At 41.5% G+C, this 25,211-nt stretch overlaps 1 protein-coding gene across 5 annotated transcripts in view; it reads right to left on the reverse strand.

Moving 5' to 3' along the window:
* The window catches only part of LOC110494581 (semaphorin-3F), a 98,039-nt gene extending 81,688 nt beyond the window's left edge, over positions 1-16,351 (reverse strand). For 4 of the 5 annotated variants that reach the window (XM_021569773.2, XM_021569772.2, XM_021569771.2 and 1 more), the window contains exons 1-2: positions 15,944-16,351; positions 12,288-12,443 (exon numbers count right to left, since the gene is read on the reverse strand). In XM_021569773.2, the coding sequence (XP_021425448.2) occupies positions 12,288-12,405 (118 nt within the window). In that variant the 5' untranslated portion in view covers positions 12,406-12,443; positions 15,944-16,351. The remainder of the gene's footprint in view (positions 1-12,287; positions 12,444-15,943) is intronic. The other variant, XM_021569770.2, reaches the window with a different exon arrangement.
* Positions 16,352-25,211: the final 8,860 nt, after the last annotated feature.

Raw genomic sequence — 25,211 nt, forward strand, 5'->3', positions numbered from 1 at the left:
GACACCTACCAATGGTATTCCCGATCCCAACCACGGTGGTCAGTCAGTGTAGCTTCCTCCTGCTCTGAGACACCTACCAATGGTATTCCCGATCCCAACCACAGTGGTCACAGTGACCAACATTCCTGCTCCTCTTCGTGGATTTGGTCCTGGATGCCAAAAAGGGAGTAATCCCATGTGATGTCACAGCATTCCCAAGCATTCCCACCATACCCCATAACTCCTACTACACTTGAGAACAACTGTTTCAAATTCCATTAACACCGCCAGGGAAAAGGTGAGAGGGAGACCGTGTGTAGAGGTAGATAACTTCAAAAATATTGCAGTTAACAGGAAGCTAGAAACAGCAAACACAACCAATGATATGTTAATATACATACCAATGTGTACACCATGGTCTTGTCAGCACATCTCTGTGGAGGTGGTTGCGGGGGAGGGACATGTCATCACCACCTAGCCCAGGTCCTGTCATGTTATTTACAACTGTGGTACCTCTTGACCCTGTCCCTTTGTTTATTCTCACCTTAAGTTTACCTTGCCTCCTTATATTAGCAGACAAATGTAAAGAGCCTGTGTCCTAGAGGCCTTGCTGGGATAATATAGACACTAATGGCTTTTATTCACAACTCACACTTTCTGTAAACACATGCATACAGCATATGAAATGGTTTTACAATAACAATAAACAAAAGCTGACGTTCTATTTGACTACAATGAGTATTTAGTGAGTCATACGTATTAAACAGCACAGCTGTAGCCAGGGTTCATGTGCGGTTTAAAACCTCAAAAGGCTGAGCCATAAGCAAGGATCACTCCATAATGGATGAACAATAACATGTCTCTGTAGCTCAGTTGGTATAGCATGGTGGATGCAACGCCAGGATAGTGGGTTCAATTCCAGGGCCCACCCATACCTAAAAGAAACATATGCACGCATGCCTCTTTGTATAAAAGTGTCTGCTAAACAGCATATATTGCTACTAGTGTCATAAATAGTGTTATTACATTATGTCAGAGGGGGGATATAAGCCAACAAAGTAGTTACGCTCATCTGTCATGCAGGGGAATTCTATACCAAAACATGAGAAGAATCGCTGGAGCAATGCCTATCAGTGCATTTGTTCGTAAAAATGATTTGTCATTCTCCATGGGTATTGTCAATCTGCATTTCAACACGGGTAAGGGCTAAATCTGTTGTAATCTGCTGTAAATGGATTTACAAGGAGCCTTACATATAAACAATCACTTATTAGTTGTCATGTTGGAGGCCTGTATTCTCTCAAACAATACTTTTGCATGGTAATTCATTGGCTTTCACTTTAGTAGTGGTTTATCTTAACTTTCTCCAAAAAAACCAAATCTGGAATAATGCCTTTACACTGAATGTACAGTGCATTCAGAAAATATTCAGACCCCTTGACTTCTTACACATTTTGTTACGTTACAGCCTTATTCTAAAATTGATTAAACTGTCTTTTTCCTCAATAATCTACACACAATACCCCAGAATGACAAAGCAAAAAAAAGATTTTTAGATTTTTTTTTTAGCAAATTTATAAAAAATTAAATATCACATTTACATAGGTTTTCAGACCATTTACTCATTACTTTATTGAAGCACCTTTGGCAGCGATTACAGCCTCAAGTTTTCTTGGGTATGACACTACAAGCTTGGCACACATGTATTTGGGGAGTTTCTCCCATTCTTCTCTGCAGATCCTCTCAAGCTCTGTCAGGTTGGATGGGGAGCGTCACTGCACAGCTATATTCAGGTCTCTCCAGCGATGTTTGATCAGGTTCAATCCGGGGTCTGGCTAGACCACTCAAGGACATTCAGAGATTTGTCCAGAAACCACTCCTGTGTTGTCTTGGCTGTGTGCTTCGGGTCATTGTCCTGTTGGAAAGTGAACCTTCGTCCCAGTCTGAGGACCTGAACGCTCTGGAGCAGGTTTTGATTAAGGATCTCTGTTCTTTGCTCCGTTCATCTTTGCCTCGATCCTGTCTAGTCTCCCAGTCCCTGCCACTGACAAGCATACTGACAGCATAATGATACCACCACCATGCATCATCGTAGGGATGGTGTGAGGTTTCCTCCAGACATGACGCTTGGCATTCAGGCCAAAGTGTTCAATCTAGGTTTCATCAGACCAGAGAATCTTGTTTCTCATGGTCTGAGAGTCCTTTAGGTGCCTTTTGGCTTCCGTCTGGCCACTCTACCATAAAGGCCTGATTGGTGGAGTGCTGAAGAGATGTTTGTCCTTCTGGAAGGTTCTCCCATCACCACAGAGGAACTCTGGAGCTCTGTCAGAGTGACCATCGGGTTCTTGGTCAATTCCCTGTCCAAGACCCTTCTTCCCCGATTGCTCAATTTGGCCAAGGGGCCAGCTCTAAGAAGATTATTGGTGGTTCCAAACGTCTTCCATTTAAGAATGATGGAGGCCTCTGTGTTCCTGGGGACCTTCAATGCTGCAGACATTTTTTGGTACCCTTCCCCAGATCTGTGCCTCGATGAAATCCTATCTCAGAGCTCTACGGACAATTCCGTCGACCTCATGGCTTGGTTTTTGCTCTGAAATGCACTGTTAACTGTATATAGACAGGTGTGTGCCTTTCCAAATCATGTTCAGTCAATAAAATTTACCACAGGTGGACTTCAATCCAGATTGTAGAAACATCTCAAGGATGATCAATGGAAACAGGATGCACCTGAGATCAATTTCGAGTCGCATAGCAAAGGGTCTGAATACTTATGTAAATAAGGGGTTTTTTGGCAAAAAATTCTAAAAACCTGTTTTCGCTTTGTCACTATGGGGTACTGTGTGTAGATTGAAGCAAGTTGTATTTGTATTTATCCATTTTAGATAAAGGCTGTAACATAACAAAATGTGAAAAAAGTCAAGAGGTCATGCAACAATTTCTAAGATTTTATTTAGTGCCAGTTCATATAAGGAAATCAGTTAATTTAATAAATTAGGGCCTAATCTATGGATATCACAGGACTGGGAATACAAATATGCATCTGTTGGTCACAGATACCTTCTAAAAAAAAGTAGGGTCGTGGATAAGAAAACCAGTCTGTCTCCTTCGCATGGAGTTGATCAGGCTGTTGTTTGTGGCCTGTTGTCCCACTCCTCTTCAATGGCTGTGATAAATTGTTGGATATTGGTAGGAACTGGAACACACTCTCGTACATATTGATCCAGAGCAGCCCAAACATTCTCAATGGGTGACACGTCTGGTGAGTATGCAGGCCATGGAAGAACGGGGAAATGTTCAGCTTCCAGGAATTGTATATACATCCTTGCGACATGCTGAAACATGAGGTGATGGCAGCGGATGAATCTCGTCACGGTATCTCTGTGCATTCAAATTGGCATCAATAAAATGCAATTATGTTTGTTGTCTGTAGCTTATGCCTGGTCATACCATAACCCCACCGCCACCATGGGGCACTCAATTCACAAGTTAACATCAGCAAAGCGCTCACCCTCACACGATGCCATACACGTGGTCCGTGGTTGTGAGGCCGGTCGGACGTACTGTCAAATTACCTAAAACTTAGTTGATACAGAAATTAATATTAAATTCTCTGGCAACAGCTCTGGTGGACATTCCTGCAGTCAGCCTGCCCATTGCATGCTCCCTCATCATTTTAGATATCTGTGGCATTGGGTTGTGTGACAAAACTGAACATTTTAGCATGGCCTTTTATTGTCCCCAGCACAAGGTGCATCTGTTTAGATTCAAAACAAAGGAGATGATCGTGGACTTCAGGAAACAGCAGAGGGAGCAGCCCCCTATCCACATCGACGGGACAGTAGTGGAGAAGGTGGAAAGTTTTAATTTCCTCGGCGTACACATCACGGACAAACTGAAATGGTCCACCCACACAGACAGCATCGTGAAGAAGGCGCAGCAGCGCCTCTTCAACCTCAGGAGGCTGAAGAAATTTGGCTTGTCACCAAAGACACTCACAAACTTTTACAGATGCACAATCGAGAGCATCCTGTCGGGCTGTATCACCGCCTGGTATGGCAACTGCTCCGCCCACAACCGTAAGGCTCTCCCAGAGGGTAGTGAGGTCTGCACAACGCATCACCGGGGGAAAACTACCTGCCCTCCAGGACACCTACACCACCCGATGTCACAGGAAGGCCAAAAAGATCATCAAGGACAACAACCACCTGAGCCACTGCCTGTTCACCCCGCTATCATCCAGAAGGCGAGGTCAGGTGCAGGTGTACAGGTGTACAGGTGCATCAAAGCAGGGACCGAGAGACTGAAAAACAGCTTCTATCTCAAGGCCATCAGACTGTTAAACAGCCATCACTAACTTTGAGTTGCTGCTGCCAACATACTGACTCGTCTCTAGCCACTTTAATAAGGAAAAATGTATGTAATAAATATATCACTAGCCCCTTTAAACAATGCCACTTTATATAATGTTTACATACATTACTCATCTCATATGTATATACTGTACTCTATACCGTCTACTGCATCTTGCCTATGCCGTTCGGCCATCGTTCATTCATATATCTTTATGTACATATTAGTTTTACACTTGTGTGTAAGGTAGTTGTTGTGAAATTGTTAGATTACTTGTTAGATATTACTGCATGGTCGGAACTAGAAGCACAAGCATTTCGCTACACTCGCATTAACATCTGCTAACCATGTGTTGCACCCTCGACAACCACTGTGATTATTATTATTATTTGACCCTGTTGGTCATCTATGAACATTTGAACATCTTGGCCATGTTCTGTTATAATCTCCACCCGGCACAGCCAGAAGAGGACTGGCCACCCCTCATAGCCTGGATCCTCTCTAGGTTTCTTCCTAGGTTCTGGCATTTCTAGGGAGTTTTTCCTAGCCACCGTGCTTCTATACCTGCCTTGCTTGCTGTTTTGGGGTTTTAGGCTGGGTTTCTGTTCAGCACTTTGAGATATCAGCTGATTTAAGAATGGCTTTATAAATCAATTTGATTTGATTTGATGTGTATGTGACAAATTAAATTTGATTTGATTTGATTTGATGATCACGCTGTTTAATCAGCTTATTGATATGCCACACCTGTCAGGTGGATGGATTATCTTGGCAAAGAAGAAATGCTCACTAACAGGGATGTAAACAAATGTGTGCACAAGATTTGAGAGAAATAATTGTTTTATGCGTATGGAACATTTCTGAGATATTTTATTTCAGCTCATGAACACTTTACATGTTGCAGTTATATTTTTGTTCAGTATAATTTACTGTATTCTCCAGTTTTCCAGGTCTGACTTATGGGGGTAGACGGGTGGAGACATTCCCCTCTTGGGGATTGTTGGCGACAGCAGTCTTGTCTGAGCTACCCCCATAGAGTGCAATTGATTATCTATGGCGACTCACTTCTCTTTATGCCTAAATTAGGTTGGCCATTTAAATGAGCTGTGAGGTATTGATTACACAGATTCCTATTAGCTTTCCTAACTGAAGCAGACTTCACAGCTCTGGCTATCAAAGTCCTTCACCATGGCTGTGATCGTGCAGGGCAGGAGACAGTGATAACCCTGACCGAAGTCTACCCTTTCAAGGCTCTTACCTCATGCTTTCACTGGCTACAGATGATGGCTAGACTTGAAATATCCTCACTATTGTGGTTCAAACGATTTAGTTCCAAAACATACCGTTTGTGCAATACGTAAACCTTTCTAACATTCAAGTTTTAGAGTGAATATCTTGAGACATACTAATGCTGAACATTTTCTTATTTACAAAAGCAGAGCTTCATGCTCCACATTTGGCTGCATATAATTGACACTCAGTCAGTAGGCCAGACCAGACTGCATCATAGAGATGTAGGATCTTAATTCCACCAGTATTGTCGTAGCAAAATAATCCTGCAGCAACAGAATTTGAATATGTAGTCCATAATGTTGCTTGATGGGTGGTTAAGCGATTAGCTGGATAAAAGTAGGCTACATGAAAAGTGCAATCATGTTAATATAACCGTGTGTTAGTGCTGGTTTTCTGTGAATTTATGTAAATCATGAAGCTCATCTGCATTTCGTTAAGTGGAGGAAAATTCTCAGCAACAAAAGAGTGATCAAATTAAGAGCCTGCATCTGTAGGTGAAGTTCCCTGGGGAAGCATTTCACTAAAGTAGAAAGAAAAAAACAATTAAGAGGTTCTTGACTTACTCTCCACGTAGGTACGACCTGTTTAATGGGGAAGTGAGGGCCTCTTGTGTACGAGGTCACGGTCCTTAGCGCTTCTCAGGAGCAGCAGAGTAAGCAGGTTTTGGCAAGCAACCAACCTCACAATAGTTAGAGACCAGACCATTAAATAACCAAGAAGGGATGTCAGCTTAAAGTTTTTAATTTGGGATACGTTTAATATGATACGGCACCATTATACGGCACTTTCATAATGAGCATATTATACATAAAAGTATATCAATATAACACCGGCAGTCGATGCCGTTTAAGATGAGGGAGGACGGTTTATTGGATGACTGTAATTCATATTCCATTCACACAGTTCAATGTAATAGATAGATTTAGGCTACTAAAAGATATTACAATTTTCCTATAACCATGATGAGGTTGCTACAAACTAGGCTATGAATTAAAGTTTAAAACGTAGGTGCACACATTCAATACCGCCTTGCACTCTCTTGCCTGTATTTAACTGATCTAGGGTGTAATCATTAGTCCAACAGTTGCAAACAAGAGTTTCTATTGGACAAATTCAGGTATGCTTATTCCCGTTTCATTCTGCTTGCTTCCGTTTAAGAAAGTTTTTTAACAGAACCGGCAGAATAAATACACCCCTGATCAAGAGTAAACACAGTTCACTTTCATAGCAGCCGCGTTGTATTCCTTCTTGCATCAATGCGCTCTACTCCTCTAACCTTATCCCTTTGCTTGTGAACTTCAATGCACAACACATCAGCTGTATGTGACCAGACAAAAAACTATACCATAACCTCTACACACAGCCTACATCATTATCACCATATTAGCAAACGTCATACTCAACATAGCTAATATAACTAATGCATTAGTAAACCACCTAGAATCATGCAGTAACGTTACAGTGTACAGTCAGTAAGCAGTTTAGCACATACACCGGCGGGGCCCGGTGGCAAAAAATTAGTCAAACCAAAATCTTTACTTGACTTGGAAAAGTTTCAGTGTTGTGTTGAATAGTCATAGCCAGCTAGCTAACATAGCATCCCTCTGTTTGAGCAGGGGTTTGAGTAGGCTAAACTAGCTAGAAGTATTTGCTAGATAAGTAAGTGAACCCACGACCGTATGGCCAGGTAAGACTCCAACACCATCATTAAGTTTGCAGATGACACAACAGTGGTAGATCACCTGATCACAGGTGAGACAGCCTATAGAGAGAAGGTCAGAGACCTGGCCAGGTGGTGTCAGAATAACAACCTATCCCTCAACGTAACCAAGACTAAGGAGATGATTGTGGACTACAGGAAAAGGAGGAACGAGCACGCCCCTATTCTCATCGACGGGGCTGAAGTGGAGCAGGTTGAGAGCTTCGAGTTCCTTGGTGTCCACATCAACAACAAACTAGAATGGTCCAAACACACCAAGAAGCCTATTCCCCATCAGGAAATTAAAAAGATTTGGCATGGGTCCTGAGATCCTCAAAAGGTTCTACAGCTGCAGCATCGGGAGCTGGTTGCATCCCTGCCTGGAACGGCAATTGCTCGGCCTCTGACCGCAAGGCACTACAGTGGGTAGTGCGTACGGCCCAGTACATCACTGGGGCTAAGCTTCCTGCCATCCAGAACCTCTACACCACTCAGTGTCAGAGGAAGGCCCTGAAAATTGTCCAAGACCCCAGCCACCCCAGTCATAGACTGTTCTCTCTACTACCTCATGGCAAGCGGTACCGGAGTGCCAAGTCTAGGACAAAAAGGCTTCTCCACAGTTTTTACCCCAATGCCATAAGACTCCTGAACAGGTATTCAAATGGCTACACGTACTATTTGCATTGCGTGCCCCCCCTGCCCCAACCGCTCTTTTATGCTGCTGCTACTACTCTCTGTTTACCATACAGTGGGGCAAAAAAGTATTTAGTCAGCCACCGATTGTGCAAGTTTTCCCACTTAAAAAGATGAGAGAGGCTTGTAATTTTCATTATAGGTACACTTCAACTATGACAGACAAAATGAGGAAATAAATCCAGAAAATTACATTGTAGGATTTTTTATTAATTTATTTGCAAATAATGGTGGAAAATAAGTATTTGGTCAATAAAAATACGTTTATCTCAATACTTTGTTATATACCCTTTGTTGGCAATGACAGAGGTCAAACGTTTTCTGTAAGTCTTCACAAGGTTTTCACACACTGTTGCTGGTATTTTGGCCCATTCCTCCATGCAGATCTCCTCTAGAGCAGTGATGTTTTGGGGCTGTTGCTGGGCAACACGGACTTTCAACTCCCTCCAAAGATTGTCTATGGGGTTGAGATCTGGAGACAGGCCAGGCCACTCCAGGACCTTGAAATGCTTCTTACGAAGCCACTCCTTCGTTGCCCGGGCGGTGTGTTTGGGATCATTGTCATGCTGAAAGACCCAGCCACGTTTCATCGTCAATGCCCTTGCTGATGGAAGGAGGTTTTCACTCAAAATCTCACGATACATGGACCCATTCATTCTTTCCTTTACACGGATCAGTCGTCCTGGTTCCTTTGCAGAAAAACAGCCCCAAAGCATGATGTTTCCACCCCCATGCTTCACGGTAGGTATGGTGTGCTTTGGATGCAACTCAGCATTCTTTGTCCTCCAAACACGATGGTTTCATCTGACCATATGACATTCTCCCAATCTTCTTCTGGATCATCCAAATGCTCTCTAGCAAACTTCAGACGGGCCTGGCATGTACTGGCTTAAGCAGGGGGACACGTCTGGCACTGCAGGATTTGAGTCCCTGGCGGCGTAGTGTGTTACTGATGGTAGGCTTTGTTACTTTGGTCCCAGCTCTCTGCAGGTCTTTCACTAGGTCCCTCCGTGTGGTTCTGGGATTTTTGCTCACCGTTCTTGTGATCCTTTTGACCCCACGGGGTGAGATCTTGCGTGGATCTCCAGATCGAGGGAGATTATCAGCGGTCTTGTATGTCTTCCATTTCCTAATAATTGCTCCCACAGTTGATTTCTTCAAACCAAGCTGCTTACCTATTGCAGATTCAGTCTTCCCAGCCTGGTGCAGGTCTACAATTTTGTTTCTGGTGTCCTTTGACAGCTCTTTGGTCTTGGCCATAGTGGAGTTTGGAGTGTGACTGTTTGAGGTTGTGGACAGGTGTCTTTTATACTGATAACAAGTTCAAACAGGTGCCATTAATACAGGTAACGAGTGGAGGACAGAGGAGCCTCTTAAAGAAGAAGTTACAGGTCTGTGAGAGCCAGAAATCTTGCTTGTTTGTAGGTGACCAAATACTTATTTTCCACCATCATTTGCAAATAAATTCATTAAAAATCCTACAATGTGATTTTCTGGATTTTTTTTCTCATTTTGTCTGTCATAGTTGAAGTGTACCTATGATGAAAATTACAGGCCTCTCTCATCTTTTTAAGTGGGAGAACTTGCACAATTGGTGGCTGACTAAATACCTTTTTGCCCCACTGTATATGCATAGTCACTTTAACTATACATTAATGTACATACTACCTCAATTGTGCCGACCAACCAGTGCTCCCGCACCTTGGCTAACCAGGCTATCTGCATTGTTTCCCGCCACCCACCACCCACCAACCCCTCCTTTACATTACTGCTACTCTCTGTTCATCATATATGCATAGTCACTTTAACCATATCTACATGTACATACTATCTCAATCAGCCTGACTAACCGGTGTCTGTATGTAGCCTCGCTACTTTTATAGCCTCGCTACCGTATATAGCCTGTCTTTTTACTGTTGTTTTATTTCTTTACTTACCTATTGTTCACCTAATACCTTTTTTGCACTATTGGTTAGAGCCTGTAAGTAAGCATTTCACTGCAAGGTCTACACCTGTTGTACTCAGTGCAAGTGACAAATACACTTTGATTTAATTTGAAACTGATAGTGAAACAAAATTATGAAATCTCTCTCTCTCTCTCTTGCTTCTCCTTCATTTTGGAAGAAATTAATTTGTTCAAAACTATTGTCTTTCTCTTTGAGTCAACTACTCACCACATTTTATGCACTGTAGTGTTAGCTAGCTGTAGCTTATGCTTTCAGTACAAGATTCATTCTCTGATCCTTTGATTGGGTGGACAACATGTCAGTTCATGCTGCAAGAGCTCTGATAGATTGGAGGACGTCCTCCGGAAGTTGTCATAATTACTGTGTAAGTCTATGAAAGGGTGTGAGAACCATGAGCCGCCTAGGCTTTGTATTGAACTCAACGTACCCAGAGGAGGACGAAAGCTATCTGTTCTCCGGCTAGACCGTTGTGCTACGATACAGACTGCTGCTGAGGCTACTGTCGACCTTCATTGCAAAAAAGTGTTTTAATCAATTATTTGGTGATGTGAATATATTTTGTATAGTTTAATCTAAAAAGGATACATTTTTAAATGTTTTACCATTTTTTTATGAAATTCACTCAGGAGGTTGGTCCTCCCCTTCCTCCTCTGAGGAGCCTCCACTGCAATATACATTTTATGCTGTGTCAAAGCCCATAGCCCATAGCACCCTTTGATGCCCAAAACATCAAAGGGTGCCATAAAGAGAAATCTCAAACTTGTTGCTAAAAATCTAGTTAGTAAGTACGATCTATAAAAATAACCTACATCGCCAGTCAATAGTAAAATGCATCCCTGAAACTGTAGTGAATAATTAAAACACTATAATGCAAGGTAGAAAGTGCAGCTGCTTTGTCAATGTGGGGTTTACAAGGTACTAGAAAAGCAATTAAGTGGGTGAATCACAATATTGAAGGTGGAAAAGGCTCTCTCCAGAGCTTAGGAGAAAAGCAGAGTCAGTAGACTGTGAAATGCAACATGACTGGGTAGCAAAACAAACAGGTAAGCAAGAGAGCCAGGTTCTCCTCTGTGTCTGCTCATCAGCAAACAATACTGCTGGATTTGCCAAAAAAGTATTGCAGCTAATATAAAGAGCAGGCCACAATTTCAAACGACACACTTCCATTCTAAGAAAAACAATCAACCGAAAAACGAAAAAAACAACTTTGTTGATGCAGTTGAGTAAAAGCAATATATTTGAAGATATTCAACTAGAGAACTGGGTATATTGATATTTGGGGGAAAAATAATGAAAGAAATGCTGAGTTCTGGATACGTGTTCAGTGATGTGTTTAATCTGACTTGATTAAAGAGGGAAAGAACCTTTAATATTGAACTGTGCCAGCCCAGGAGTCCTGGGAAATGGAAGCCAAAGCAAACAGGGGCACTGCTCAGTCCCTTAGCGCTGCTACGGCTGCTAATCGCCGGCTAGATTGGAGAGAGGGACAGACCTTAGGGACAAACAGCGCTCTGCTTGGTTGAACCAGGCAATTTGATCTCAGTAATACCCGCTACACGCTCCCTCCAAACCCCACAACCCCCAAGCCCTACCCCACCTCATCTACATGGCCACTGAAGTGCATGAACAAAGCCCTGAGATGTGTCATTCTGTAGAGGGACCCTGATCTGATAATGACCATGATAGTGTTATCATTACATGCTAAAATGCTGCAGGCAAAGTCTTTTTAATGCATCACTTTCACCTTTAGATTGTTCCTTCTCCATTACAAAAAACATCAGATAATATAATCTTGTTGATTCAAGGACACCTTATAACTATCATTCTGTATCAGAGGGAAAATTGTTCTAAAAAATACACTGTTGTCTTTGTTAACATCAATTTGAAGCTTTTTTTTCTCCTTTGTTTGTGTTTTTAATTATTCGTTCAATATAGTAAAGTGGAAGCAGTTGCTGAGAATGACCCTGCCAGAATATTTAAGAGAGGAAGCAAATTAGAATCGCATGATTTGTTAGTGGTCATTATGATGGATCTGCGGTGCAACATGACTTATGACTATGCTGTAAGTTCTTCCTATGGAATCTAGAGCACTTATCAAGGCCAGAATCATCCCATTTATCTGATTATCATATCATCAGTCACACAAAGGGTGCACACACAGTGCAGAGCAGTAGAAAACAGAAAATGCGGTGATTATTTTTATGACGCCACACAACGGGAGGAAGCTATTAGAGGAGAGAGCTACATAAATTCAAGACTCCAGATAGAAACCACTAGGGGGTAGACCAGAGATGTTTGCCTCTTACCTTTGAAGGAGATGAAGACGCGGGGTGAAGCATGAGGGTCGTTGATGTTGTGATTGCACAGAGCCCCAACAACCAGGGCCAGGAGCATGTGGACCGTCCACAGACCTGCCAACAGCATGGTGAACCAACCTCCAGGTAAAGAACAATCACAGAACACTGGAGGTAAGAAGAGGTCAACAATTAAACATTTAAAAACATTAGCTGCTAAAAGTATTACACAGTGGTATTTACGATGATAGCTTCCTTGTGAGAGCTGTGAACATCTGATGTTCCATCACTGATGTTTAGGGATTACACCCAGACCATTGGACCTTTGAAAAGTAGAGAGTCCAATTCCATTTGGCCAGAGTCATATTTGACCTTGATGTATGCGAGACAAAATTATGGAAAAATCAAGCTGTCTCCTCCATTGTTCCCTGCCTCTTGTGCAAGAATATGCTGTTATCTTCTAGTCCCACCAAACACATTCCTCTTTCAAGATCACAAACCCCGTGCACTACTCTGTAATTATGTAGTCACCTAATGTAAGGTTATACATTGTCTTCACACAATCCAGAGTGATTTTTTTTTAGTCACTGGTGTAATCTCACCTCTACAAAATAGAATACAGTATTGAAGATAAAAATCAACCAGAGTCTTACCAGAACCACTGGGATTGTTGATTGAAACTGTAATAACATTGTGATCAAATGTAGCAATGGAGCCATACCTAAAAGGAACTCAAGTTAAAAAGGGTAAGCAGAATACTGCATGCTTTATTAATGGTCCAATGCAGCCATTTTTATCTCAATATCAAATCATTTCTGGGTAACAATAATGTACCTTACTGTGATTGTTTTCAATTAAATGGTAAAGAATGATCAAAAATAGCTTCTTAGCAAAAAGCTATTTTTCAAGCAAGAATTTTGCTAGAATGTCTGGGCGTGGCCTGAGTGAGGGGTCTAATTGGACTAGCCTAATGGAAGGGATATGTAACCTGAAACCTGGCTGCTATTTGCAGAGAGGAAGGCAAACTCTCTTTGTTATTGGCCTATTAACTTACCTGACTTCACCAGGTGGTCCAATTTTTTTTTTTATTGCAAACAAGCTGAAATGTTTGGTGGTATTTTCAAACAACTCTTACACTAAAAGGGAATTATGCTCTTTTTTACAAATTCCCAGTATTATTCCAAGCCTCATAGTGTGGAAATATATATAAAACGCAGGAAAATCAAGTTTCGACTGTAATGCCCCTTTAAAGGTAGTATGGTGTTGCCTAGACTTGATATAACAACAAAAAAACTGACAAACTCAAATCTAGGATAAGTATTGTTATTAGTCTTATTTCATGGCTTTAACAGTGTAGATGCCACTGTGGTTAATAAACCACGGATCCATGGATGTTCAGGCTTGGCCAACAGGTTCATGCCATCTACTAGATACAGTGCCCTGCTCTTATGGACACTGTCAACCTTCACATTATCCTGATTCCCACAGTCAAGGAGCTATAGCGCTATTACTTCAGCTGTAACAGGCAGTTTCTGTGTCCCATAGCCCAGGGTGCTACGACATCACATGCACCTTGGATTCAGTGAATACACATCATCAATAAACAACGTTTACATTTTCATGGCTATACAACCACTCTGCATGCGATTGCAAGTGACCACAGTGTAAAGGGCACTTCAACCACAAACACAACAGGCAGACTGCTGGAGAGCTGGGGCCAGAGCCTACAGCTCAAAAGAGATAATTTAACCAAACGGGTTGGTTAGGGTGGATTTATGAGTATAACCAGCTGTTCAAACCTCAGCTATTTGTGGACAATTTGTTAACTGGGCAGCTGTTTATTCTGAGTCAGGGTCCGATTCCTTCACACAAGCAAATTAAATTAAACAATGAACTATTTACAAATAACATTTAAACAGACACAGACACACACCAACACACGCAGGTGCATACACACACACACACACACAGTTACACACAGACCTGCATGATTTTCCATTTGTACAATATCCTAGGAATTCTAATTTGATTAAATGATCTAACAGGTCCAGATCCAATGTCTTCCTCTTTATGTTCTTGAAGTGCAACAAGTGTAATAGCAGTGTAAAAGCTGGGCCTACACTTGAAAACATAAACATAAATTCGTTAGAGCTAAATATAGGAATGACGCTCAGTAGCCTTGGCATGGATCTCATCAAAGGATCGAAAATGTATAATAAACATGACACCTAATAAAGGCATCTCATCCCCCACCCACCCCATCGGTTCATTGGCATGTCATCACTTTTACATTAGATAAGCATTTTTGTTCAAATGTCGACAAACTAGCCTATAATAATACATAATTTTGGACGGTTCCTCGTTAATGCATTTTATCAGAGGTGTTGCCTAATTGTCTGTTCTCAGTACTTGCATGTGTTTTTGACAGCAAACATTACTTATTGCTGTATCGTGAATCAAGACAATTGCCACGTTGAGCATGATTTACTGGCCGAAAGACGGTAAAGACCACTATTAAAACTCGCTTTTAGCCACTCGCCCTCTTTCTGCTTGGTCCAGCGGCAGCCGCGCTTGAAAATTCAGCGGGCTATTAGGATCATATTCTAAGAGTAGGATTTCATACTTTCTGCATTCTTTCGGGCGTGGGTATGCTACATTGCTTTCTTAGAGAGACGCGTGCGCTTCTAATGATTTGTGCACTTTTACCAGAGACAAAATAACCTTTGTGGATGACTAAATCCCGTACGTATGTTAATTCTAAAAATAAAACACCTAGGCTATTGCAGAATCAATGTGAGACACTCATTATCAATACTACCTGTGTTGAGTTGTGCGACATAAAGCAACTAATTTGTCAGATAGAACTGCAGCTGGTAACGTTAGCTAGTTGTTCCAGCACGAGTGAACAGAAAAAAAGGAAAACAAATTTAAAGCATGGCACGGCTCCCGAGTGGCGCAGTGGTCTAAGGCAAAAGCATCTCAGTGCAAAAGGCGTCACTACAGTCCCTGGTTCGATTCCAGGATGTATCACATCCGGCCGTGTTTGGGAGTCCCATAGGGCTGAGCACAATTGGCCCATCGTTGTCTGGGTTTGGCCGGGGTAGGCCTTCATTGTAAATAAGACTGACATGCCTAGTTAAATAAAGGTAAAATTTTAAAAATGGTAAAACTGACATGACATGCCATACACGTTTATAACAAAGTCGAATTGGCCTTGGCTGTCACACTTAAATTCAAATGTTCATTAACAAGCCACATTAAGCTGTTTTTCATACAGGCTAACCTAATAAAATAAAAATGTAACAGTTGTACTTATTAGACCCATTTTGTCACAGCTCTTTTGGAGAAACAACATGTCAAATGTAACCCACCAGTAAATAATGTCAGTGCTGTGTGCAAATTGTAGGCTGTTTGAATGCAAAGCATTACCCTTACAAAAATAAAAGTGCAGTAACTGCAGTCGACTGTGGTATTTTGGACGCAGTTGAACTGCAGTTATATTGCACTCTAACTATAGTTACACTGCAGTTATAACTGTAGTACACTAAACATGTTTTATTTTTGGACGCAGTATTTGCAGCATACTGCAGTAATGATTCACTGTACTACATTTATAATGCACTCAGACTGCAATCTTTTTTCGTAAGGTTAACGTTATGAATAATTACCTGATTGTCACTTTACTCTCCACAAATAACTTTGAGTCCAAGTCCAACCTTACAAGTCATCGAAAAAACCAACAGAATTCCACGAAATCGTTCGCCTCTCGTCTCTCGTTTCCAAGTTTAAAATGTATAAGATCCGGGTTCCGTTGCAGGTCAGTCTTTAGAGATACACCTGAGCCCGGTGTGTTTATTGCTGCCCAGTACAATGCTCATGAGGAGCAGCTGAAAACGTCTCTCCAAATCAATTTTGTGAAAGTTTAATGACAAGTTGTGACAAGTCCAATGTGACAGATTCCGGAAAACAGACAATTTTAAGTATTCCTCTTTGTCTGAAATTCATCTATACACGCAGAAAGTGTTCCTGGTAAAAGTGTATTCGCTTCTGACTGCTAGGGAAACGCGTTGGCAGGTGGATGCAATGCCTACACTTGCGTTAAACACACCCACGGGGAGGGAAGTACCTTAGCTGCCACCGCCCATTCCTCCCGCCTCTAGATAATCAGTCTGATAGAACAGACCGGACTATTGTGGTGATTCATTGGTCAACAATATCAGTATCCCTCAAACCAGATTGACTCCACATTTATGAAAAACACACACACATTTAACGCATTTAAACTTTTAGAAAATGATATACTAAAATATCACATTCACATAAGTATTCAGACCCCTTACTCAGTACTTTGTTTAAGCACCTTTTGCAGCGATTACAGCTGTCATTGTAAATAATAATTTGTTCTTAATTGACTTGCCTAGTTAAATAAAGTTTAAATATATATATATATTTATAATCTTCTAGGCTATGACACTACAAGCTTTGCACACCTGTATTTGGGGAGTTTCTCCCATTCTTCTCTGCAGATCCTCTCAAGCTCTGTCAGATGGATGGGGAGTGTTGCTGCACAACTATTTTCAGGTCTCCACAGAGATGTTTGATCCGATACAAGTCCGGGCTCTGGCTGGAGCACTCAAGGACATTCAGAGACTTGTCTCAAAGCCATTCCTGCGTTGTCTTGGCTGTGTGCTTAGGGTCATTGTCCTGTTGGAAGGTGAACCTTCATGGTCTGAAAGTCCTTTAGGTGACTTTTGGCAAACTCCAAGAGGGCTGTCATGTACCTTTTACTGAGGAGTGGCTGCCGTCTGGCCACTCTAGCATAAAGATCTGATTGGTGGAGTGCTGCAGAGATGGTTGTCCCTCTGGAAGGTTCTCCCATTGCCACAGAGGAACTCTGAAGCTCTATCGGTCTATCGGGTTCTTGTCTATCGGGTTCTTGGTCACCTCCCTGACCAAGGCCCTTCTCCTAACGATTTCTCAGTTTGGCCGAGCGGCCAGCTCTAGGAAGAGTCTTGGTGGTTCCAAACTTCTGCCATTTAAGAATGATGGAGGCCATTGTGTTCTTGAGGACATTCAATGCTGCAGACATTTTTTGGTACCCTTCCCCAGATCTGTGCCTCCTTCAATCTCATGGCTTCGTTTTTGCTCTGACATGCACTGTCGCTGTGGGACCTTATATGGACAGGTGTGTGCCTTTCCAAATCATGTCCAACCAATTGAATTTACCATAGGTGGACTCCAATCAAGTTGTAGAAACATCTCAAGGATGATCAATGGAAACTGGATGCACCTGAGCTCAATTGCAAGTCTCATAGCAAAGGGTCTGAATACGTGTATGTAAGGTATTACAGTTTAAAATTTTTAATATATAAGCAACATTTTCTAAAAACCGTTTTTTTCTTAGTCATTATGGGGTATTGTGTGTAGATTAATGAATCATATTTTATCCATTTTAGATTAAGGCGTAACAAACGTAACAAAATGTGGAAAAAGGGAAGGGGTCTGAATATTTATACCGAATGCACTGTATATCATATGACCTTATGTTATCCTATATAAGCGGCTAGTCAGCTACTGTAATTACAGTGTTGTAGCCTACACATTGTATGGGCCTAGGTGTAGACCGTACCTGGTAGACCTTACCTGCCCACAGGGCTGACTGCCTAGTCCTTAGGATAATAATATGATAAGAAAATATCAGCAATTTTTTACCCTCTAAAGACACCCAAATCTAACTACCTGTAGCTCAGGACCAGAAGCAAGGCTATGCATATTCTTGATACCATTTGAAAGGAAACACTTTGAAGTTTGTGTAAATGTGAAATGAATGTAGGAGAATATAACACATTAGATCTGGTAAAAGATAATACAAAGAAAAAAAACATGGATTATTTATTGTTGTTGTTTTGTTCCATCATCTTTGAAATGCAAGACAAAGGCCACAATGTGTTATTCCAGTTTAGGTGCAATTTAGAAGTGTATGTGCAAAGTTTTAAACTGATCCAATGAACCATTGCATTTCTTCTCAAAATGTTGTATCAAGTCTGGCCAGATGTGCCTAATTGGTTTATTGATACATTTTCAAGTTCATAACTGTGCACTCTCCTCAAACAATAGCATGGTATTCTTTCACTGTAATAGCTACTGTAAATTGGACAGTGCAATTAGATTAACAAGAATTTAAGCTTTCTGCCCATATCAGATACAGTATGTCTATGTCCTGGGAAATGTTATTGTTACTTACAACCTCATGCTAATCACATTAGTGCACGTTAGCTCAACCGTCCCGTGGGGGGGTCACCAATCCCATACTTTCTTACTGTATGTTGAAACATACTGTACCTGACTGACTGACTGCAAAACAATCTTGGTCTTTGTTTTCCTGATGTTGGAATGTGGTATATGGACACAAGTGAAGAGAGACAAACACTAACTATATAGTAGGAAGGCATACACCATGCCATACTGTACATCAACAACAACAAAGTTAAAATACAGGTAAAAGGATATTGTTGCAAACGTCAGACTTTTGGCAGAATTGCCTTAGGTCTGTAGGCCTAGAGTAGCCTGTAGGCAGTATTTCATAAAAAACAACAGGAGTATCCTCCTGTTACAATAACAGCTGAGACAAACTGAAAAGATGACCTTATATTCTACATTGTCCTTTGAATGGCTCCTTTCAATTGCTAGCAAATGAAGCAATTCTGCACATCAGAGACTTGCCTATGGAACAGAAATGATCTACACTGAGTATTCCTAATATTGAGTTGAACCCCCCTCCTTGACTTCAATCCTTCCCACAGTTGTGTCAAATTGGCTGGATGTCCTTTGTGTGGTGGACCATACAAACAGGAAACAGTCGCATGTGAAAAACCTAGCAGTGTTGCAGTTCCTGACACTCAAACCGGTGCACCAGGCACCTACCAGGCACCTACCTTGTTGAAAGGCACTTTGTCTTGCCCATTCACCCTCTGAATACCACACATACACAATCCATGTCTCAATTGTCTCAAGGCATAAAATCCTTATTTAACCTGTCTCCTCCCCTTCATCTACACTGATTGAAGTGGATTTAACAAGTGACAAACAAGGGTTCATAGCTTTCACCTGGATTCACCTGGTCAGTCTATGCCATGGAAAGATAGGCATTCTTGATATTTTGTACACTCAGTGTATGTTGCCCCATTCATGTTGCTATAGCACAGAAATCTGCATTATTCCATTGTTAAAAAATAGTTGTCGAAACTGTAATGATATGAAAAAGATGTTACAAAACGTCACTCTAACATCTTTGTTTTCAGCACTTTGGAATGGGAATGACTCAAAATCCCCAAGGTTGTCTTTTTATTACTGTATCTCTTCTCTTGGAATTTGAAATGATACAATGACTATGAAGTTAAAGTAAAGACTGTCAGCATTAATTTGAGGGTATTTTCATCCATGTCGGGAAAGTTACAGATGCAGAAATGTCAGACCCCCAAGACATGCTAACTTCTTACCATCACAATAACATTTCATGTTAGCATTTTTGGGGGGGTATGATATTTTTGCATCTGCAACTTTCTCACTCATCATTATTCACGATTCATTCAGGATTATCCAAATCATGGTAGCATCCACATTAATGTAGAAGTGTTTAGAAACATAATCGATTCTTATTTACAATAAAAGTGACTCCAAAATGACACAATACATTCATATTAATTTCTATTGGGCAGAAAATAATCTGAAACACAAGCAAAACAAACAACAAATGCATCCAATACGTTTTTAGAGTAACAAGATTGATGTAATCATTGCGTGCTAGGAATATGGGACCAAATGCTAAACTACTTTAATACACATACTGTATAAGTGAATTTGTCCCAATACTTTTGGTCAAATCGAATCAAATTTTATTTGTCAGATGTTAATGCGAGTGTAGCGAAATGCTTGTGCTTCTAGTTCCGACAATGCAGTAATAACCAATGAGTAATCTAACCTAACAATTCCACAACTACTACATTATACACACAAGTGTAAAGGGATAAAGAATATGTACATAAAGATATATGAATGAGTGATGGTACAGAACGGCATAGGCAAGATGCAGTAGATGGTATAGAGTACAGTATATACATATGAGATGAGTAATGTAGGGTATTTAAACATAAAGTGGCATAGTTTAAAGTGGCTAGTGATACATGTATAACATAAAGATGGCAAGATGAAGTAGTTAAAATGCAGCAGTTTAAATGAGAACAGTATATACATATACATATGAGATGAATAATGTAGGGTATGTAAACATGGCATTGTTTAAAGTGGCTAGTGATACATTTTTACATACATTTCCATTATTAAAGTGGCTGGAGTTGAGTCAGTATGTTGACAGCAGCCACTCAATGTTAGTGGTGGCTGTTTAACAGCCTTGAGATAGAAGCTGTTTTTCAGTCTCTCGGTCCCTGCTTTGATGCACCTGTACTGACCTCGCCTTCTGGATGATAGTGGGGTGAACAGGTGGCTCGGGTGGTTGTTGTCCTTGATGATCTTTATGGCCTTCCTGTGACATCAGGTGGTGTAGGTGTCCTGGAGGGCAGGTAGTTTGCCCCCGGTGATGCGTTGTGCAGACCTCACTACCCCCTGGAGAGTCTTACAGTTGTGGGCAGAGCAGTTGCCGTACCAGGCGGTGATACAGCCCGACAGGATGCTATCGATTGTGCATCTGTAGAAGTTTGTGAGTGCTTTTGGTGACAAGCCAAAATTCATCAAGCCTCCTGAGGTTGAAGAGGCGCTGCTGCGCCTTCTTCACCACGCTGTCTGTGTGGGTGGACCAATTCAGTTTGTCCATGATGTGTACGCAGAGGAACTTAAAACTTACTACCCTCTCCACTACTGTCCCGTTGATGTGGATAGGGGGGTGCTCCCTCTGCTTTTTCCTGAAGTCCACAATCATCTCCTTTGTTTTGTTGACTTTGAGTGTGAGGTTATTTTCCTGACACCACACTCCGAGGGCCCTCACTTCCTCCCTGTAGGCCGTCTCGTCGATGTTGGTAATCAAGCCTACCACTGTAGTGTCGTTCGCAAACTTGATGATTGAGTTGGAGGCGTGCATGGCCACACAGTCGTGGGTGAACAGGGAGTACAGGAGAGGGATCAGAACGCACCCTTGTGGGGCCCCAGTGTTGAGGATCAGCGGGGTGGAGATGTTGTTACCTACCCTCACCACCTGGGGGCGGCCCGTCAGGAAGTCTAGTACCCAGTTGCACAGGGCGGGGTCGAGACCCAGGGTCTCGAGCTTGGTGACGAGTTTGGAGGTTACTATGGTGTTAAATGCTGAGCTGTAGTCGATGAACAGCATTCTCACATAGGTATTCCTCTTGTCCAGATGGGTTAGGGCAGTGTGCAGTGTGGTTGCGATTGCGTCGTCTGTGGACCTATTGGGGCGGTACGCAAATTGGAGTGGGTCTAAGGTGTCAGGTAGGGTGGAGGTGATATGGTCCTTGACTAGTCTCTCAAAGCACTTCATGATGACGGGAGTGAGTGCTACGTGGCGGTAGTCGTTAACTCAGTTACCTTAGCGTTCTTGAAAACAGGAACAATGGTGGCCCTCTAGAAGCATGTGGGAACAGCAGACTGGGATAAGGATTGATTGAATATGTCCGTAAACACATCAGCCAGCTTTTCTGCGCATGCTCTGAGGACACGGCTGGGGATGCCGTCTGGGCCTGCAGCCTTGCGAGGGTTAACACGTTTAAAAATTTTACTTACGTTGGTTGCAGTGGAGGAGAGCCTGCAGGTTTTGGTAACGGGCCGTGTCAGTGGCACTGTATTGTCCTCAAAGCGAGCAAAAAAGTGATTTAGTCTGTCTGGGAGCAATACTTTTGGTCCCCTAAAATGGGGGGAAAGTACAGAAAGTGCTCTAATTTCTAAACTTTTTCAAACGATATGGATGAAAATACCCTCAAATTAAAGCTGAAAGTCTGCACTTTAACCTCATAGTCATTGTATCATTTCAACTTCAAAGTTTTGCCAAAATAAAAACAAAAATTCATTGTCACAACACTTTTGGAGCTCACTGTATATCACCATATTTGACTCTCACTATTTAGAGGGTGTTTATTTGCTTTTAATCAACTGCTTGTATTATTTCCATTTCCCAACAACAGCCAGAGACTTACCATCTGCCACCCTCACATGACATGTGGAAGGATAATATTCAACAGGATTTGGCTGAGGAAAACATTACATACTTGCTAATAATATGTGTTCTATATTCCTACGGATTTAAATGCTTGATCAATCCACAAGCGGGAAAAAGTATACGTTTTTACAAATTTTATTATTGGAACTTCATGCAAGAAGAAACAGACAAATTAATACCTATTGCAAATCACTGGTAATGCACATGTTGTATATGTTCAGTTTGCCAACTCTATGGCCATAAAGACTGACACCACATACTAAGTTGACCTTAAAGCCATTGAACATAATTCACATCGCTTTCCAATTAATGTTTGACTTTCACTTCCACTAATATGACCAAGCACAAAGAACACTTTAACAGCTGCTGATTAATAAACCCATTGCAAATGTCCAAAAAAACAATGTTATCTTCGTCATGTACTTGTGATGATAATTTGAATAATAATTGTCAGAGGGCAACTGATGTAATTTATTTTACAGAGCTTAGGAAATGATCATTAATATGGTTAATTTCCCCCTCCGTTCAAACTGATAGAATCCAATGCATTAACTAAGTTACTGCTGTTAATTTTCAAAAAGGAGACTCATTATTTTCACTGTCCTTTCCTACCTGCTTTATAATTTTCTTCTTCAATCTCATCCCTTTAAATGTCATGCATTCATTTCCCAATTAAGCATGCCAATGAGTTAGGGAAGTTAGCTAGATGTACTGGAGTTGAATCAATGGAGTCAAAATAAACTGTATAAAGTATGTCAAGTTTTCACACATAAAAAGCCATGAAATTCAATCTATACTCCTCAATCGCCAATGTATTCTGGCCTTCCATAATAAAGGTCCCTTTTACAAAGTGACTTGGCAGAGGTCAAATGGAAAAGATCTCCCTGATGACTTCAAACTGACTTCTTCCTCTTCAGCTCTTCAGGTAGGGTCTGAGGCTGAGGGCAGAATGGATTTGCTGTCTGAGATGAGAAATGTGCCTGAGAGTTCTGCAAAGCCATCTCTACATTCCTCACCTCATCCATTCTGCTGAAAGAAGAACATATGGGGTGTCAGAACGAGTTCCACACTGCCCATGTGTGAGTTGTGCTTTTCTGCTTGATCAAAATGCAAGATGAGTTGTAGACATTTTGCAGCCAAAAGGACTTTCTGTTTTTAAATGGGCCTGAACTATAATATTTGGGATAAAATCTTGCCGGGAGGTGATTTAATGATGCTGTTGACATCTAAGTGGTGTATGACGTTGTTTTTAGTGTTCTGCAGAATATACTGCATTCCAAAGGGAGAGTGAAGAACCTGCTCAGGTGTCACGTTCGTCGTAAGAATTATCGGACCAAGGTGCAGCGTGATATGGTTTCCACATGTTTAATAACTGAAACACACAAAAACAATAAAGAATGAACGAAACGTGACGACAATGGAGTGCTAACAGGCAACTACACATAAACAAGATCCCACAAATACAGGTGGGAAAAATAACTACATAAATATGATCTCCAATTTGAGACAACAATTACCAGCTGCCTCTAATTGGGAATCATACAAAACACCAACATAGAAAAAGAAACTAGAACACAACATAGACAGAATATACAGAACACCCCCTAGTCACGCCCTGACCTACTACACCATAGAGAAACAATGGCTCTCTATGGTCAGGGCGTGACATCATGGGCATTGCTTGCCTGTGGGACTGGGATGGATTGCAAGCATTGGATGTCACCCTGCATGATTCAATAAAGGAAAATTCCACCCCAAAAATCTAGTTTTCAAGATATGTAACTTCCAAAATACAGAAATACTCTCAGTAAGATACATTTCACAACATATGATGTTATAGGAATATTTCTATTTTGCCCTGTTTCTCAAAAGTGTTGGAAAAACGTGTCAATAATCAACTGATTGGCTTTCTTGATGTCTGTAGTTCTCTCTGGTATGCAATCTGGTTTCCGCTCAGGTTATGGATGTCACTGCAACCTTAAATGTCCTCAATGATGTCACCTTTGCCCTTAATTCTGAGCAATGTTGTGCAGCTATTTTTGACTTGGCCAAAGCTTTTGATACTGTAGACCACATATGTCAGAGTCAAGGCCCGCGGGCCACATCCGGCCCGCAAGAAGGTTTTTTACGGCCCCTGGGATGATCTTGATTTATTATTAGAACCGGCCCGCAGCAAGCCGGCAGCCCGCAGATCTTTTACACGCACCAATACTACATTTCCCACAATGCAAAGGTGACGCACCGAGCAGTAGGCTGCTTCATTTCAATATTTATTGGCACAGCAGTCGTCAGCATCACAGTAAAATTAACTTTCAGATACCCATCAAAAATGGCAAAACGGAAGGTGGATACTGAGAACCGGGGGTTTCAAACAAGGTGGGAGTCGGAGTATATGTTCACGAAGGTAGCTGGAAAACCTGTGTGTCTTCTGTGTGGAGAAAGTGTGGCGGTACTGAAAGAGTATAATCTGAGACGACATTATGAAACGAAACACGCGGACAAAAACAAGAATATGGACATGGAACAAAGGCTACAAAAGGCCAGTTTTATTTTGGCAGAAGAGATCGCTAAATCAGCCCGGCCATTTACGGAGGGGGATTTCATCAAAAACTGCATGATTAAAGTTTGTGACGAAGTTTGCCCAGAAAAAAGGCAACTCTTTTTAAATGTGAGTCTGAGCAGAAACACCATTGCCGAGAGAGTAGACCAGTTGTCCATCAATCTAAAAGAGCAGCTTGTGAAAAAGGGAAAAG

The sequence above is a fragment of the Oncorhynchus mykiss genome, chromosome 17 (genome assembly GCF_013265735.2).
Source record: "Oncorhynchus mykiss isolate Arlee chromosome 17, USDA_OmykA_1.1, whole genome shotgun sequence".
Taxonomy (NCBI): domain Eukaryota; kingdom Metazoa; phylum Chordata; class Actinopteri; order Salmoniformes; family Salmonidae; genus Oncorhynchus; species Oncorhynchus mykiss.